Source organism: Manduca sexta, unplaced genomic scaffold, assembly GCF_014839805.1.
Source record: "Manduca sexta isolate Smith_Timp_Sample1 unplaced genomic scaffold, JHU_Msex_v1.0 HiC_scaffold_2141, whole genome shotgun sequence".
Classification (NCBI taxonomy): domain Eukaryota; kingdom Metazoa; phylum Arthropoda; class Insecta; order Lepidoptera; family Sphingidae; genus Manduca; species Manduca sexta.
This window is the reverse complement of record NW_023593076.1, coordinates 7,743-25,180: the sequence shown is the minus strand read 5'-3', so window position 1 is coordinate 25,180 and position 17,438 is coordinate 7,743. Positions and strand designations below refer to the sequence as shown.

The 17,438-nt window shown below is 43.2% G+C and overlaps 3 protein-coding genes across 3 annotated transcripts; 1 reads left to right on the top strand and 2 right to left on the bottom strand.

The window, feature by feature from the left end:
* The first annotated feature begins 1,355 nt into the window (after positions 1-1,355).
* LOC115442381 (rRNA N6-adenosine-methyltransferase METTL5) lies at positions 1,356-3,219 on the top strand. Its single transcript, XM_030167406.2, has 4 exons — positions 1,356-1,493; positions 1,898-2,109; positions 2,355-2,495; positions 2,835-3,219. The coding sequence occupies exons 1-4, from the start codon at positions 1,359-1,361 to the stop codon at positions 2,986-2,988; spliced, it is 642 nt and encodes a 213-aa protein (XP_030023266.2). The 5' UTR covers positions 1,356-1,358; the 3' UTR covers positions 2,989-3,219.
* LOC119191946 (putative aldehyde dehydrogenase family 7 member A1 homolog) lies at positions 3,211-14,980 on the bottom strand. The gene is made up of 8 exons (XM_037445797.1): positions 14,729-14,980; positions 6,821-7,037; positions 6,041-6,258; positions 5,353-5,568; positions 4,984-5,163; positions 4,513-4,695; positions 4,014-4,220; positions 3,211-3,713 (listed from the first exon to the last, which is right to left on the bottom strand). Exons 1-8 carry the CDS (start codon positions 14,903-14,905, stop codon positions 3,495-3,497), a joined length of 1,617 nt encoding a protein of 538 aa, XP_037301694.1. The 5' UTR covers positions 14,906-14,980; the 3' UTR covers positions 3,211-3,494.
* Positions 14,981-15,530: 550 nt separating this feature from the next.
* LOC115442379 (UPF0545 protein C22orf39 homolog) lies at positions 15,531-17,034 on the bottom strand. Its single transcript, XM_030167404.2, has 3 exons — positions 16,683-17,034; positions 16,373-16,537; positions 15,531-15,793 (listed from the first exon to the last, which is right to left on the bottom strand). Exons 1-3 carry the CDS (start codon positions 16,788-16,790, stop codon positions 15,572-15,574), a joined length of 495 nt encoding a protein of 164 aa, XP_030023264.2. The 5' UTR covers positions 16,791-17,034; the 3' UTR covers positions 15,531-15,571.
* Between the last annotated feature and the right edge of the window lie 404 nt (positions 17,035-17,438).

Below are 17,438 nucleotides of genomic sequence, written 5' to 3'. Positions count from 1 at the left end.
ACCCAACTTTGGAACGCAACATACGATGGCAAAAAACAAATAACGGTATTTCGTATTAAATAAAAAATTAATAGGACAAGCATATAAATGCAAAATACTCATAACATATCAATGATTATAATTTGCGACAAACACGACGACAATCTATGTAGTCGGCGTGAAAGTATCAAAAAGAGAAAGTGTAGTGAGATCCTGGGATATAGAATAATATAGGGTTCCAGCCATATCTGAGAATATAAGAAACAAAGAGGCAAAAAATAAAAGAAATTAAGGGTTTTGCTACCATGGGAATATTCGTAATATCAATTTAGGAAAATGACAACATATTTTAGAAGATTTATAAAGGGAAATTAAGTTATAATAAAATTTTACAGTTTGTCTTCCGTGTGTTGGACTATTTGACGACTATTATCCAAAACCGGTAAAAGCAACATTTACATCAACATAAGCTTTATCCGATATCTAGGAATATCTCTACTTGGTGTTCCAAAGAATAATTTTCTCAATATTTAGCATAAATTTGACGAATTATTAGCTTATCTGTGATTTAAACCGGATGTCTAGTGTACTCTATTTTCCATTCATTCATTTTATCATTTTACTTTTGACATTTCAGATTCTTGAATTTGTTGTTGAATGTTGATTACTTTGATGACTGCGTTTTATTTTCAAATTACATATTTACAGTAATCATATCACACAATAAGTGGTATCTTCCTTTATGTTTTGAAAAAGTAATTTTTATACTAGTGTATTATTAGATGGCGTTTCCTCAGCCTAACGCACAAAGAGGTTATTTTACTGTTATTTATTTTTATTTTATTTACGTATGTATATTGGTTGATTAAGAATTAAGCACTTATTTTAAACAAGTATAAAATATTGTTTGTATAATTTTAGAATTGACTAATAGGAAGATATTAGAAGAATTGCAGTTGAAGAAACAGATGCTTTTGAAGCAAGGAGCCGTGGCTCCGCTGACCGCCACCTCGATATCCCTCACGCAGCCCAGCCCGGTCAGCCAGCTTCCTATGTGTTCCATCCCACCAGTCTCTGCTACTGCCGTACGTATATATTAGCATACTTCTTGATGTAAACTTTCTAGAGTTCTGTTGAGTACAAAAGTATTTATCAATAGTTGTAATATAATTATGTAGCCCTAAAATATAATTTTGATGTCCAATATACTTTTTTATTTAGGGTTTCCCACAATTACCAGAAGCTAACATAGTAAACACAAGTCACAGAGCGGCGCTGCAGCACGCGAACGCGACGTCCTGCGGGTATTTCGTATCACAAGACTCATCATTTGGCAACCAGATACTCCCGGTGCTTCCTAGATTTGATAATAAATGAAAATGACTGCCATAATGAAATTGAAAGTACTGCAGGGACACTTGCAGGAGGTGAATGGGTTTGAGAAGCCTAAGATTGTGTATGAACAGTATGAAACTCCACCCCATATTGCAGCTGTTGCCCTTTACACTATACAGGTAAGATTTGGAATGTTTTGTAATCTTAACACATTGAATGCAGTTCCTTATGTGCCTACCATATGTGAAGGTGCTGTCTTGTATTGGCGTTAGGCAGTGCAACACTAATGACTGAGATAATCTTCAGCCACATAGGCATTGCGCTTATAAAATACCAACTATAATGAGAGCCACAATCAATATGTTAATATACTAAACTATACTTGATGTTTAGCATGTGAACAATTTCCCATTAAAAATTACACTATCAATATGTCAAGTTAGCAACATAGAAACTGTCATCTTAAATTAAAACCATAGCTATGACTGTCTTATGCCTGCTCACTGCAAAATGTTCAGCTTAATGTATTGTATTTATTTTATTATAATTTAGTAGGTATTAACTAAAGTACCTTTAATTCCAGACTCAATATGGCGACATAGAGGATAAACTAATATTGGATGCAGGCTGTGGCCCTGGTATCCTAGGCATAGGGGCGTCGTTGCTGGGAGCAGGTTGTGTCACTGCAGTGGATGTTGACCATGATGCACTCGACATCCTTCATGATAACACAAAAGAAATAGAACTCACCAATATTGACGCCATTCAATGTGACTTCCTCACTCAAACTTGCAGGTAAAATCTTTATATAATTTATTGCTATTGCCCATATTAAATCCTATTCTGGCATTCTACATTTAGTAACTTTTAACATTCAGGGATAATGTAGCTTCCAGATACACAATTTAAAAATATGCCTTCTAAAAGTGTAAACAATTTATTCATTCTCTTTAAATTATTGAAATAAAACTATTTCATGAATTTTATTATGGTTAAAACATAAGAACTCTTTAAATTATTTAGCACACTTTATGTTCTAGATGGGATAAATATTTTGACACTGTGTTAATGAATCCACCATTTGGGACCAAAAACAATGTGGGCATTGACATGAAGTTCCTGCAGATGGGAGTCCAGTGCAGCAGTGGTGCAGTTTACTCTCTACACAAGTCTTCTACCAGGTACTTAGCTACTTTACATCAAAGTACACACACATGGAAAAGATGTGACAATGCAGAATTAAAATCATATTTCTGTGGGTTTTTACAGCTTATAATTATTATGGTTAAGAGTAATTGTATGTAAATATAGTATGTTATTATTAACAACATGAACAAATTCAATGTTTTCAATCAGAATCTGAGGATTTAAAAAAAATACTTCTTTAATGGTACAATTATTGCGTCATACAGTATGATATAAATAAATAGCTTGTTGATAACATAATTGTTTACAGCTTACAAAATATATTCTTAAATCTAACTTTATAACAGCAATAACTCTTTTATTTTACTATGCAGGTCTCATATAGAGAAGAAAATCAAGGAATGGGGGTTAAACGGGAGTGTTATAGCCGAACTACGGTACGACCTGCCAGCTACTTACAAATTCCATCGCAAGCAATCGCTAGACATCGCCGTCGACCTGTGGCGGATACATCATACACGCAAATAGAATGTTTATACTATGGTTATACATACTTTTTATACATAATGAAATTTCAAATGGAATGAAGCTATAAGTGATGTAAAGATTTATACTTATAAATAATATTGATTGTAAAAAGGCATTATTATGGAATAATAATCATACATTTAATGAACATGCATCTACCCTAAACGTTTCTGGGCGCGTCTTTATTAAATGTATGAAGTAAAAGAAAATAAAAATCAGTACTATTAAAAATATGTTTTATTTTTACTTCAGTCTTCCAGTTTTATCATAAAGTAAAATATATATTGGTTATACAAACATAATATCAAACTAAACTGAAGCATATAAATGCCGTAATAAGCAGTCCAAATATAAATTGTAGGTCGTCGAAAATGCATGCCTCGAGGAGGGCGGCATGAGTTGACCGCTCATCAACTAAGAATGAGGAACTGGGCTGTTTTCACCATTGGAGGTGGTCGGTATCCAATCGAAAAATAAATATAGCAACGCTGCAAAATACTCTACATTTATTCATCGCCGAACTTAATGTTCTGCGCCAGTTTGATGGTGCCGGAGTAGTTGATGGTGACGGTGGAGCGGCGCATGTAGTTCTTCCAGGAGTCGGAGCCGCACTCGCGGCCGCCGCCGGTGGCCTTCTCCCCGCCGAACGCGCCGCCCACCTCCGCGCCATTGGTAGGAATGTTCACGTTCACGATGCCGCAGTCCGACCCGTGCGGTCCGATCCACTGCAACAAAGGAATAATATCGATTACTAAAACATCTGAGACAATAAAAAGCATGTTCCCATGAACTCCACATTTCCAAAATGTATGTATAAAACAGAAAATGAAGATAATTTTAGAATCCACGCTACGCCACTGGTCATTAGTCATAATAATTAGGAGTAGGTAAATAGAATAAACATCTCATGGTCTGCAAGGTAAGAAAGCTTGATATCGGTCTTATTAGAACCTAGATATTTAAAAATTTCCAATTTCACCATTAAAAAATTCGATCAAGGGTGAAAGAATTATGAAACATTTTACCTTGAATATATCTCCCAAGCTCTCCGTGAACAAGCTGGAGGACAGGCCTTGGTCAACCTCATTGTTGTACTTGATTCCGGTGTCGAGGTCTGGTATTTCGATGCAGTAAACGATGGGCGCGAAACACTCGCTCTTGACCAGCGGGGAATCGTGAGGCAAGCCTGTGATGATGGTCGGCTCCACGAAGTACCCTTCGCGCTCGATTACCTAGTAGTAATAATAAAACTTTATTTATTGTCTGCATAGTGCTAAACAATTCCCCAAAACATATCAAAATAGCTTCTATTCCATTTTCTGAAGATTTAGGTACTCTGATTTCTATTATCTTTTCTGGAACTTGTAACTATTATCCTGCTAGCTTATAAGTTAAAGTATATACAGCTGTTAGATTAAATTTATAAGCAATAGGTACTGTATTTTTTTTTTTAACAAAAGCATACTATACATCACGTAGTAATGTATCGAGACTTCGTTTGGATGTTTGTATTTTTCTACAAACCTTTCCGCCAAATTCAATCTTTCCTCCTTGTTTGACGGCCTCCGCTACAGTCTTCTTGTACGCTTCGACAGCAGCGGGAGTGTGGAGAGGACCGATCAGGGTTTCAGCGAGGAGCGGGTCTCCGATCTTGCTGACAACACCCGCGTATGCCTTCTTAAGGCGCTCCACCACTTCGCTGTACACCTGTAAATAAATAATAATTTAGAAATGGCCTAATGATAATAATGTCCGAAACAAGTTACCTTCTTTATTTATTGAGGTATCTCCCCTTGTCTAGAAACACCGAAAACATTTAGCCAAAAGATGTGAGGGTATGAAAAAATAACCGTGTAATTAATTTTCTAATTAATAACACCAGCAAATTAATAAGCAAATAGATCCTTTGATAACTGTTTATAAATACCCATAGTACCAACAGCGAATGCGTTAAGTAATAAAAGAAGTGAGCGTAGGAGTGATATTCAATTTTACCTTCTTATGAATGAGCAGCCGCCTAGTAGTGGTGCATCGTTGTCCCGCGGTGCCGGCGCATGCGAACAGCGCGGCGGACAGCAGCAGGTCCAAGTTCGCGTCAGCGTTCACTATGATGGCGTTGTTGCCGCCCAGCTCCAGCAGGTGGCGCCCGAAACGCTTCTGTACCTCCACTCCTACCTGTAATTATATAAAACATAATATGTATAACTGAGGGTCTCTACATAGTATGTTACATACCTACAATACGCTTCCAAAAGTCGTAGCAATATTACCAATGTATAACTGTACTATACGATACTAAATATTATACTGAAATATCAAGTTAATTTATTTACTTATCTCTGCAAGTCGCTAAAAAGCAGTTACCTGTTGTCCAACAGCTGTGCTGCCAGTGAACGATACCAATTTCATCCTCTCATCCTTGACGAGCTGTTGTCCGATGTCTTTCCCGCCAACACACAGAGCTGCGACGGCCCCGGGTATGTTGTTCTTCTCAAGGACGCTCTCCACGATCTTCGTCACTGCGACAGCGGTGAGGGGAGTAGTGTCTGAGGGTTTCCACACACTCACGTCTCCGCAAACCTGCAAACATACAACATCTTAAATATTTTATACAGATAAGTACTTAGGTGCAGAGAGGATTCAATTTTGCTTTATATTAAAATATTTCATCAAACCGTGAATACCAAACGTAACATAAAAGATTATTTAAAAGCATCGGGTATTCAATTTTTAGCAGCTGTTACTAGGTAGGACGATTGTTATCGTGGAAGGCTCGGACACTTATTATATAAATATTATCAAATATAGGTAAAGTATTATTCCGACTAGGTCTTATCAGTTAATGTGTTTATTATTTAGTCATCATAAATGACTGATTGTGTATTAAAACAGTGGTATTTAGGAAAAGAACCAGTGCTTTATGATAAACAAAAATCGTTCAAAACAGGCCTATCTACCGATGGAATGATATTTTAGTGGCTTTTAGTTTTGATTTGAAAAATCCCTTTATAAGTATCTTCTTTTGCTTTAATAAAATTCGACAGCCCATCACCATAGCAATAGCGCTGTTCCATCCAAACACGGCGACAGGGAAGTTGAACGCAGTGATGATGCCGATAGCTCCCAGTGGGTTCCACTTCTCAATGAGCACGTGACCAGGACGCTCCGAGGGCAGGATAGTGCCGGGCAGAGTGCGGGACAGGCCCAGAGCCAAGTCGCACACGTGAATATATTCCACCACTTCTCCTACAGCTTCCGGCAGGATTTTACCTGGACAAAATTATATGTATATTCCATAACTATTTATATTTTTTCTTATATCTTTGTAGGAAGAAGGTTGGTAGGGATTTTTTTATTTTAATTTTGGTTAGTATACTCCGCGATATTCCATCGCTTGGCACAGAATTGAGCATCGCGAAAATTAAGGGGAGAGAATTGCCAGTTGTTGCAATTATTTAGGTATACCACACATCACGCCTATATCCCCGAGTAGGCAGACGTTCAACCAGGGCACCCGCTTTTCGACAAAAGTGTTCCGTCCCACGATGTGATAGTGAGCAAGCCTTTTGCCACATCGGGGACAAATTCTAGACTCTTGGCTGATAGTGAGCAGAAAAATCCAAATTTAATTTTGCCCGGCTCGGGATTCGAACCCGGGACCTCAATGCAGTGGTCACACGAAATCATAGTTGTTCATGCATGCCCTATTGATTTGTGTTCTGTAACTGAAATAAATACCGCGCACGCAATACAACGCTACCGAGGCTGTCAATTCCGGTACCTATAAGATATATTATAAAAAACTAATAGATGGGTAGGTAGCTAAAATTACCCATTTCCAAGGATACTAGCTGTCCTAGCGGCTGTAGTTTTTCTCTCAAAGCATCTCCAATTTGCCTAACGATTTCTCCTCTGGCCGGAGCGGGCATCTCAGCCCACGTGTGCCAAGCCTCTTGTGCGGCCGCTGCGCACGCCTCATAGTCTGACGGGCTGGCAGCTTGCACTTCTGCTATGATTTTGCCGTTAGCCGGGCTGAATGATTGGATAATCTACAAAATAATTAACGAAGTTTCAATCCCGTACATTCAAAATACTTCTAATTTAATATATTCAATTTAATTAGACATAATAAATTTAATCACATAAGTATTTTGCTGATAACATATTGTTACGTACCTAAAGTGGTGATATTGGGCAGAAACATAAATAATATTCGTAGGTGTGTCTTTTTTCTATCGAATTTCGAGCAATAGTTGCTTTTGATTAAGAATCGAACCTAAAGGCGTTATGTACAAATACCCTATGTGCTTGTATCATGCTAGAAATGAAAATTATTGCGTAATTTATTACAGGGTTGTTGAGTATTATTGTGCAGGACGCACACACGAAAAGAGCGAGACAGCGCATTCACGCATGCGCAGTAGGTGTGTCGAGCGAAACGACACACCCAGAGAGGGACGGACAATGCGCCCGCGCACGTGTGTGTGACTGTTTTTAGTGGTGCGTTATAAAGCGATCTCACGACCGAGATATTGAAGTGACAGTGTAGAAACTTTACGTAGATATAGTTTTTGCTTTTGCCTACCCCATGCCGTAAACATGGGTATTGTATATAAGTTCATATCAAAGTAAATAGCGTTTTTAAGGCCTTTGTGCGTCGTCTGTAGACAAATTTCTTGTGTTTTGTTATTGTAACTTTTTCGTATCGCACATAGGCGTATTATTTTTATGTATAGTTATAGGTAATTGATTTATCTATAAAACCGTGTAAATTTCACATAGGGGACTCCAGAGGTCCAACTTTTATTTATAAAATAGTGATAGCTAGGAAGTGAAAATGAGGCTGCAAAAAGGCTCTATTTTTGGCGGCTCTCCCTACGGGATAGCCGGGTTATATATAAGCGAATGCAATTTTGGCATTCGGCAGGCGCACATTCCGCTCTGAGCACCCGACTCGAGCGGTCCCTTTGGCTTTTACCGAGTACCTGCTCGGTAAAGCCATTGTCCCGTTTCCGAGTACCTGCTCGGAACGACCGCAGCGACCTCGCTGCACGCCACGGACAAAGGAAACAATAGGGCATTGTCCCTGTTGTTACCTGCGTCCTTTGTTTGGGTCCGGCCGCGTCCTTCTCAGGACAGGGTCAAACCCGTTTCTGTATCGTTTCTCGACAATTTTTGCCCCTTCAGGGTTAGCTCGGTGGTAAACCTAACGGTGATAACAAGCCGAGCTAGCGGTGACCCGGCCCGCGCTGCGCCCCCTCAGGGCTAAAGCGAAGCCGGACGGTGCGGACAAGGAAGCTGTGGAGACACACCACAGTTTCCCCCGCATATCTCCTTCCCAACCCTACCTTTCCTTTTCACTCCATCCCGTGTGACGGTTGAGCGTGCGGACCCCTAAAAAGGTCCAATATCGTTTACGTCGCACGGATTGTTAGGAACCCTTTCGCACAATAAGATTGGCAAAGGGAGACAAGCTTAGGGCACATCTATTTTTAAGTACATCCCCCCTCGCCTACACCCGGCGGGGAGGGTCACTCACGCACACAACCCCGGGCACACCCACCCGGGGACGTTTGTACGTACTTTTTAGAGTCACGCGTTCGTTCACAGTGCGATAGCCGCCTGGTTTCTTGTGGGTTCTTTCCCAGGCGGAACGCACCCGGGTCCCGAACCCACTCGCGGCCCTTTCACTATTCTTTTTTAAGTGCCCCTAGGCCCGGATTCGCCCACAATGGCTGAATCTAGGCCTATGGACACTGACGAGCCCGCGGTGGAGGTCGGCAAGACAAAAAACGCCTTGCTGACAACCATCGCAGAATACATTAAGAGCGACCCAATGTTCTGCTCTCTGGTCCACTCACTAGTGGTCGCCAATGCCCCCCGTGCGGTGCCTGACTCGCCGGAGTCACCCGCTTCACCCGCGTCACCCGCGACCTCTACCGACTCATCTGAGTCATCCTCTTCCTCGGACTCGTCGGAGTCGGCCGAGTCCTCGGACGGACCTAGTCCGCCCGGGAGCCCGGCCGGTGCCGTCGATCCCGACCTCGCCATGGATTCCGATCCAGGCGCACCCCAGCTTTCCGCTGTCCCCGTCGCTTGCGCGTCCAAGCGACCTGTTTCCCCTGACCCCAGCGAATCACGGTCTGGGGCTGCGTCGTCGGACCTCGACGACGACGGCTTCACGACCGTGAGGAACGGGCGCAGGAAGAAGCAGCGTGGCTCAGACGCTCCTGCGTCCCAAGCGCCTTCTGCGCCGTCCGCGCCTTCTGCGCAAAACAAAACCCGCGGCTTCCCAGCCCGCGCCCGCTAGCTCGACGGATTCGTCGCCACCGACCAACCTAAGGGGCCTAAAAGCCACCGAAGGTTAATCTTCAGCTTCCTGAAGGGGCCTCCCTTCAGTCCTTTTTTGATGCCCTCACCAGTGGGGGCATTAAAATCCCGCCCAACGCCTGGAACAGTGGCCAAAAACTGCTGTCCCTCCAGCCCGGGTCAATTAGCGATCACCGCGAGTTGACCAAATTTCTAGATAGCAAACGCTATCATTATTACACCTTTGCGCTCCCGGACGAGCGCCGCTATAGGTATGTCATCCGTGGCATACCCTCCAAATGTCGGCCGCCGAGGTCCAACAAGGCCTCCAGGCCAAGGGCATCGCAGCCCTAGAGGTGCACCGGATGCACCGTAAATCGCGATTGTCACGACGTGGCATACAGTACGAGATGGTCCTCGCCATCTTGGCTACCCCCGCGGACGTAAAAGCTCTTTACGAGCTTCGCGATATCTCGGGCCTTGGCGGCTTCACCGTCGAGACCCCACATAAGACTAGCGAGGTTGCGCAGTGTCACAACTGCCAAAAGTATGGCCACAATTCGCGTGGCTGTCGCCTCCCCGCCAGGTGCGTCAAGTGCCTCGGCGAGCACGGCACGTCCGAGTGCCCGCGCCCTAAAGACCGATCTCAGTGCACGGAGCCGCCTTCGTGCACTAACTGCCGGCAATCTGGCCATCCGGCCAATTACCGGGGGTGCCCACGGGCACCCAAATTCAAATTATATAGAGCCAATCAGGCCCCTAAGGCAAAGGCCCCTCAGGCCGAAAAATTCATTTTGGCCCCAGCCCCGACACGTAACCCGTGGTTTCCCACCGCGGTACGTGCCGACTCGCGTCCCCAGGCCCAGGGCAGTGGTTCTCCCGGAGGATCTCCCGCCACCCCGGCCACACCAGCAGCAGCAGCGGCCACTGTTCCCGCTCCCGCCCCAACGCCCTCGACCTCCAAGGCTACCTCCTCCAAGGTAGCCAAGTCGAAGGCTCCCGCTCCATCCATACCCCAGGTGGCGGCGACTCCGGCGTCTAGCGGCGCTGCTTCTTCGTCCCTCTCCTTCTCTCTGGTTTCCCCAGAGATTATCGAACTCCACGCGCTCATTCATGACTGCGCGTCAAAAATGAAGGCGCTGGGTCGCTCTGACTCAGTCCTTTTCGCCCAAATTTATAACGCGCAACAGCGCATCTACCAACTCACCATGGAATCCATTTTCTCTCCGTAATGGCTTCTCCAAACGGAAATAACCCATCGCGACTCAAGCCTCGCTCCCTCAGAGTGGGCTTTTTCAACCTTAATGGTTTACGCGGCCAACGAGCCGAACTCTCAGACTTTGCTCGCGATCATAAATTGGACGTCTTCCTCCTCCAGGAAACGTTCCTCAAACCCTCCCAACGAAGTCCCAAACTTCCCAATTTTAATCTGGTGCGAAACGATCGCATCAATGGCCCTAAAGGTGGCACTCTCATATATTTTAAAAGGTCCCTGCATTGCATACCTCTCGACCCCCCCGAAAGCGTGAGCAACATTGAGGCTTCAGTGTGCAGGCTTTCTATGACAGGACACCCGCCGATCACTCTGATCTCGGCCTATCTCTCTCCCAGTAAGGAGCTTCACTCCAACGAACTTGTAACCCTACTTAGTATGGGGAGTCCGTCCTTCTGGCGGGCGACCTTAACGCCAAGAACACCCTCTGGAACTGCAACTCTACCAATGGTAGGGGTGCGGTACTCGAGAGCTGTCTTGACGAGATTGACATGAGCATTCTGGTTCCTTCTGAACCCACGCACTATAGCTTCGTAGACGATAGTTACAGACCAGATATTTTAGATATAGCACTCGTAAGGAACGTATGTCTCAACGTGCGTTCCCTGCGAGTGTTACATGAGTTAGATTCAGACCACAGACCTGTGATCCTAGATCTAGGCCCCCATAACGGTCCCTCAGACACAGGTCCTAACGACAGGGTGAAAGTGTCGACGAATTGGCGGCTCTTGAGCACCAAACTCGCCGATACTTCATCTAATGCTCTCTTCTATTCCGCCCAACATCGTGACTCGCGAGGAAACGACCGGCGCGATTCGCTCCTTCACCAACCATCTACACCACGTCTTGAGCGAAAGCTCCGAGAGGGTGCCCGAGACCGGCAACGGTCAAGAGCATCTTCCCGATGACGTGAGATGGGTGCTGAGGAGGCGAAACGCAGCACTAAAGGCCTGCGTGTCTGACCCTCCCCGGATCGACGGCGTCTCGCGCGTTACCTCCAACGTGAGGCCAGACGTCGCGTAAAGGACGCCGTCGATTCGAGGTGGGAGCAGCACTTGTCGGAAATCCAACCGACCCACATGGCCTTTTGGAAGCTGGTCCGCTCTTTCAAGAGAAAGGATGTGGCCTCTTTTCCCCGCTCAATCGTCCGAATCAACGCCCCGCGTTTGACGACGACGAGAAAGCGGAATTATTAGCCTCCACCCTGCAGTCTCAATGCTCGCTCGAAACAATTCCCGTAGACCACGATCATCTTGTTGCGGTAGACACTTTTGTCGAAAGTAGGAACGCGATCCCTTCGCCGCCTATTCCGCGACCATTTCAAACAATCGACCCGGACGTCGACGCGCCCCCGACCCCCTCGCGCCGGTGACGATCGAAGAAGTCGTCACTCTGATCAAGGCACTAAATAGGCGAAAAGCCCCAGGGGCTGACGGTATCCCCACTAGGTTACTGAAAATGCTACCGGGGCATCTGGTCAAGATTCTTGCTGACATCCTCAATGCAGCATTCCAGAACTGCTACTTTCCTGAGGCCTGGAAAGAAGCAGTCGTGATAGGAATTCACAAGCCGGGTAAACCCGCGTCAGAACCGGCCTCTTATAGGCCCATTAGCCTACTTAGCACGATAGGGAAACTTTATGAGCGGATCGTCCTCGACCGTCTCAAAATAGTAGCTCACTCCCACAATCTGCTCCCTCCAGAGCAGTTTGGTTTTCGAAATAGGCACAGTTGCGTGCATCAGATACTCCGCATCACGGAGCATGTCTATTCCAGATTTAAGTTAGGATTCTATACCGGTGCTCTCTTCTTCGATATCGAGAAAGCATTCGACAAAGTGTGGCACAACGGCTTGTTGTACAAGCTGTACACTCTCAACGTGCCCACACAGCTCGTGCACATCATACGAGAGTTTTGTCGAATCGCGGTTTCAAATATCGTGTCGAGGGCACCCTCTCCTCTCGTCATACCATCTCGGCCGGAGTCCCGCAAGGCTCCGCGCTATCACCTTTTCTATTCTCGCTATATACTAGCGATATTCCTAAATACAAAGACGCCCATCTGGCGCTCTTCGCGGACGACACGGCGATCTACGCTTCACGTAGAGAACCGGAACATGTGGTGCGCATTTTGCAGGCCGCCGCCGACCAGCTCGGCGAGTGGTTTCGCAAATGGCGCATCACTGTCAACCCCTCCAAAAGCCAAGCTATCCTATTCCATAGGAAGCTTCAGAAAGAAGCGCCTAACGCTTCAGTTAGATTGTCTGGCCAAATCATCCCTTGGACCCATAAGGTCAAATATCTAGGTGTGATCCTTGATCAGAGGTTGACCTTCGCCCCACACGTAAATGCGGTACGCGCGCGAGCCGCATTCGCGATGGGCCAGCTCCACTGGCTCTTAAACAGAAAAAGTAAGATGTCTATCCGCAACAAGATTAGGATCTTTACTACGTGCGTTAGACCGATCATGACGTACGCGTCCCCGTATTCGCGCATATACCGCCTGCTCGACTTCAGCGTCTGCAGGTGTTACAAAACAAATTCCTCAGACGTGCACTCGATGCCCCGTGGTACGTTCGCAATCGCAACCTCCACGTGGACACCGATATGCCGACCATCAGGCACTTTATGCACATGGCCAGCAGACGCTATTTCGATAAGGCGGTCAATCACCCGAATCCGTTAATCCGACTAAATTCTAAATACACTCCATTTGACCGCGCCAAATGGAGAAGACCGCGTTCAGTCTTATCAGATCCAGAGGACGATATAACTCTGGCAATACGTAGAAAGCACGAGCTGCTTAAAAAGCTCAAACACTCAACACGACCGCTGCTCCGTCCTCGCCGTCGAGGACCTCGCCGCGTCCCCCGTCCTCCCGACCCTTCTGATAATTCCGGCCCGGGCGCCGATGTAAACATGTTAGACGGTAAGGTCATTTTTCGCTCCTTTCGCGTTTCCATAATCGCTGATGTCCCCAAAAACATCCTCTCTCAGTGGCCGTCCTGAGCCGAGGTCGTGACCCTTTAGAGGGTCGCCCTCAGCATGGTCACTTAAGGGCTCGCAGTGCCTAAAGCACGCACCCGCAAGACCGGTGTGTTTGTATAAGCCGGCCCTTGCCAGGCCAACAAACGTAAGACAGGATCAAAAAAAAAAAAAAAAAAAAAAGGCATTCGGCAGTTCGAGTTCCAGCAAGTTCAGTTCGAGTCAAGAAAAGGAAGAAAACAAGAAGCCCTGAAGTGTTCCAGCCAGGAAAAACAGTGCAAGAAAAGGAGAGAGCGACGTGCATGCTGCACCGCTCACGCCGCACTGCGAAACATACGCCGCTACTGTGTGTCCGCCGGATCATTGTATTATTTAACGTGTGTGAATAGTGAATATACGCTATAAAAACCTCCCGGGCCTTATTAATTGGCATTGCCACTTCCCTTCACGCAATCCAGCACTCATTGTGGGGACGGAAAGGCGTCCTGTGCCGATCCTACGCCCCACAATTATGTTAATAATATTGAAGTAGGAGTATGACCCCAAATGAACTCATATCATTAAGTTTTATCGAACAATTGCAAAATGATAAGCGGTGGTATGAAACATATTGTTTTATGTAATGTTCTATTTACATACATTTATTAAACAGACATACGTCTGTCTACAAACTCAAACAATGGATATGATAATGCGTGAATTATTTTTTTCGTCAACGTTTCTGTTCATATTGTATGAGTAGCTATTTAGATATCAACGTCTTTCTACAATAAACACATTTAATACATAGGTACCTAATAATTATATCTTTGTACCGTTTTTCGCTTAATAATACTAAACCACATCAAAAGCCTTTGATAATACGAGGCTTTGGTTTTGTAAAAAGAATATAATGTGTTTACTGTGCCCCTTGCAAGCGTCATACCCTGGACGGTTGACCAGATCACCGCCTCCTATTTCCTAGAGCCGCCGCTGAATCCTATATCAACCTTCTTCTTTATATGTGCTTAGTGCTTACCTATCATGAATATATTACTACCTTGTTTTTAGGTATAGTTATCATGACGTGCGCAAGTACCTACCTAAATTGCAATATATTCACTACAAAGCAATTATTAATCAATTCTGTAATTAATTTATAAATAAGAATATTTAGTATGACATGTTATCCTTACCTGTCCATTGGCCTCCCATTTTCCATTGAACACACCTATATTTTTCTCCTTAAGTCCTAATTCTTTTAAAAATCCATATTTAGGATCTTCGATGAGAAAAGCGGTGGACGCGTTACGAGCCATGGGTAGTCTGATATATCGGAAGGCCAACACAGTTCTGCACAATACACCACTCATTTGTGCAATCCGTACCGACGCTTACAATAAAATAAAGTAAACAGCAATACCTAAACTGACAGCATTATCTTATTTGTGACAATTAAACTCACTGAACGTTTCTTATCGTCTGATAACGCGCTATACTTAGTTGCTGGGTCAATTACATAAATCTTTTTATTTGTACAGCGCGAATTATATCATGGCGTTATATAGCCAAATATTGATGAAATAATCGAAATCAAAGAGTTTTAATGTTTTTGTTAGAAACATTTGTGTTTAGAGTTAAGCGAAGCCTTAATTGGTGTCATGTGGAATAACCCCAACGATAACATAACATCACGCCTGCGTTTATGAAGGGTAGGCGGAGGTCTATCTTTGGGTTTAGGTTTGCCCAGTTTGTTTCTAATCCATAACGGGATAGGGAGGACCTATTACACTTTCGACACACGAACCTAAGCAGAATTGAACCGGAACAGTAACCAATGTTTCTAGACTTGTAATTATTAGGAAAATTGCTACAACTATTATAATTATGATAGAACTATGATATTAAACATACTTATTACTGGCATTTTGTATCCAAAATCGAACTGAAGCTTACTCAAATAATATTCAAATCTACTCCATAATAAAACCATATACATCACATAAATTAACAATACTATATTAACATTACATTCTATGTCACATTATAGAACAAAAGCTCTTGTCCTCTTCTAGTTTTCCTTCTCTTAATTCAATTGCTTTAACTGCTAGGAGTGTGTTTTCATCTCTCTTAACCATCCACTCTGGTAGCGGCTTATCCCAGTCTTCCGGTGGGGAGTCCCGTTTCTTCCATATATCGTTTCTATAATGTGCTCTTAACCTCTCCATTCGCCTTGCTTTCTCACTGTTAATAAGAGCCTCCTACAAGAAAAAATGTTTATACATTTAGGACCCCTACACAAGGGGTAAATTCTAACATTGGCTACATGGGGAGAAAGCGGGTTTGAGGGCTTATTCGGAAGTTTAGCAAAATACTAAATATAAATTTGACATAACGTCATATAGAAGCAATTCCTTAACCCAAGCTCTTTCCCTGCATGCCCTTATGACCATGATCAAAACCCTGGTCTATAATACAATTTACCAAATTTAATTATATATGTATAATAAATCAAAAAATAGGTAGATATTTGCAATAACAAATTTATTTTTCTTAAAAAAATATATACCAATAAGCTGGAACAAACAATTTCATTATGATATGCATTCCAGCATTAAAATGAAGTTAAAACCTTAAGGCACACACTATATTTAACTTTTCTATGGAATATGTGTATGTATTGATAATTAATGAAAAAAGTATTTTAGGAAATTTAAATACTTAAGAATTACAAAATCAAATGAAATCCACCTAAGCTCACTAGCTCAGGTTGGTGGTCTAGCTCCGTGCCATCACAGTGGATGGCCATGCCCATTATTCACAATAAAATATTGACTTACCGCAGCTTTCATATCATGTGAGCTTTCCCATTTACAACAGTTATCATAGTCCTTTTTCCACTGGTTACAATCCAGTGTCTCGCCGAATATAAAATACTGATGGAACCTTCCTCTGAAGCTTGTACATTCTTTATATTCGTCTTTATAAAGGTCACATTCTCTTATCTGAAAAAGATGAATTGTTTTTCAAATTACAAATCTCGGGTTACATTCATGCTCTTACTACAGATATTTTCATTTCTTTTTATAACAAATTGTTAGTAAAATCTCATCTCATAGCAAAACACTTTACTTTTAAGGTTATACATACCAACCACTTATCTTCTGGTTCTTTTTGTATTGATTCACTTTCATTGCTCTGCAACTCCTCATTATTATTCTCCGATTTCTTATTATCACTGTTGTTGTTTTCAGACATAGCTTTTAGTAATAAATCGTCTTATTTTGGAATATTGTATAACCTTAAACCCTATGTTACATAATATTACAATTAAATATTTATATTAAAAGGAATGAGTTATAGGGAATTAGTACCTATGTTTATTATTTATATATCTAGTTTAAATCAACACACATTTATTATTGCTGTAACTTATTTTGTGGTATTTCTAAATCTCGCGCTACTTTTATTGCATTTGACACTTCACAATCAGCTGTGAGCTAATGTTGGGTAGGACATACAAGAGGCGGTACATTTGTCCGGTACATGACGTCAAAATGTAAGAGTGGCTCAAAATTATATATTGTACTACTTCAAATTTTATGTCGCGGCAGTCGCGTTACTTATTCTCTGTCTCTGGTAAACTGTAGGACGAGGACAGTGAGGTAGAGAACCGTATGTTACAAATTACAATAGGACGTTATTTTACAATGAACATTACATTACTGCGTTTCGAGTCGCAAGCGGGAGGGAAATATTTTGAGGGTTAACATTACAAAATACTGTAAGATACGCATTGAAGCGCCGAGCCTCACTACGCCTCGCCTCATTTGAAGTAGGACGTTGTATCGACTCAATGCTAAAAAGAGTCTACTCTTACAAACTCTTTTTTATCTCATGTCCTAC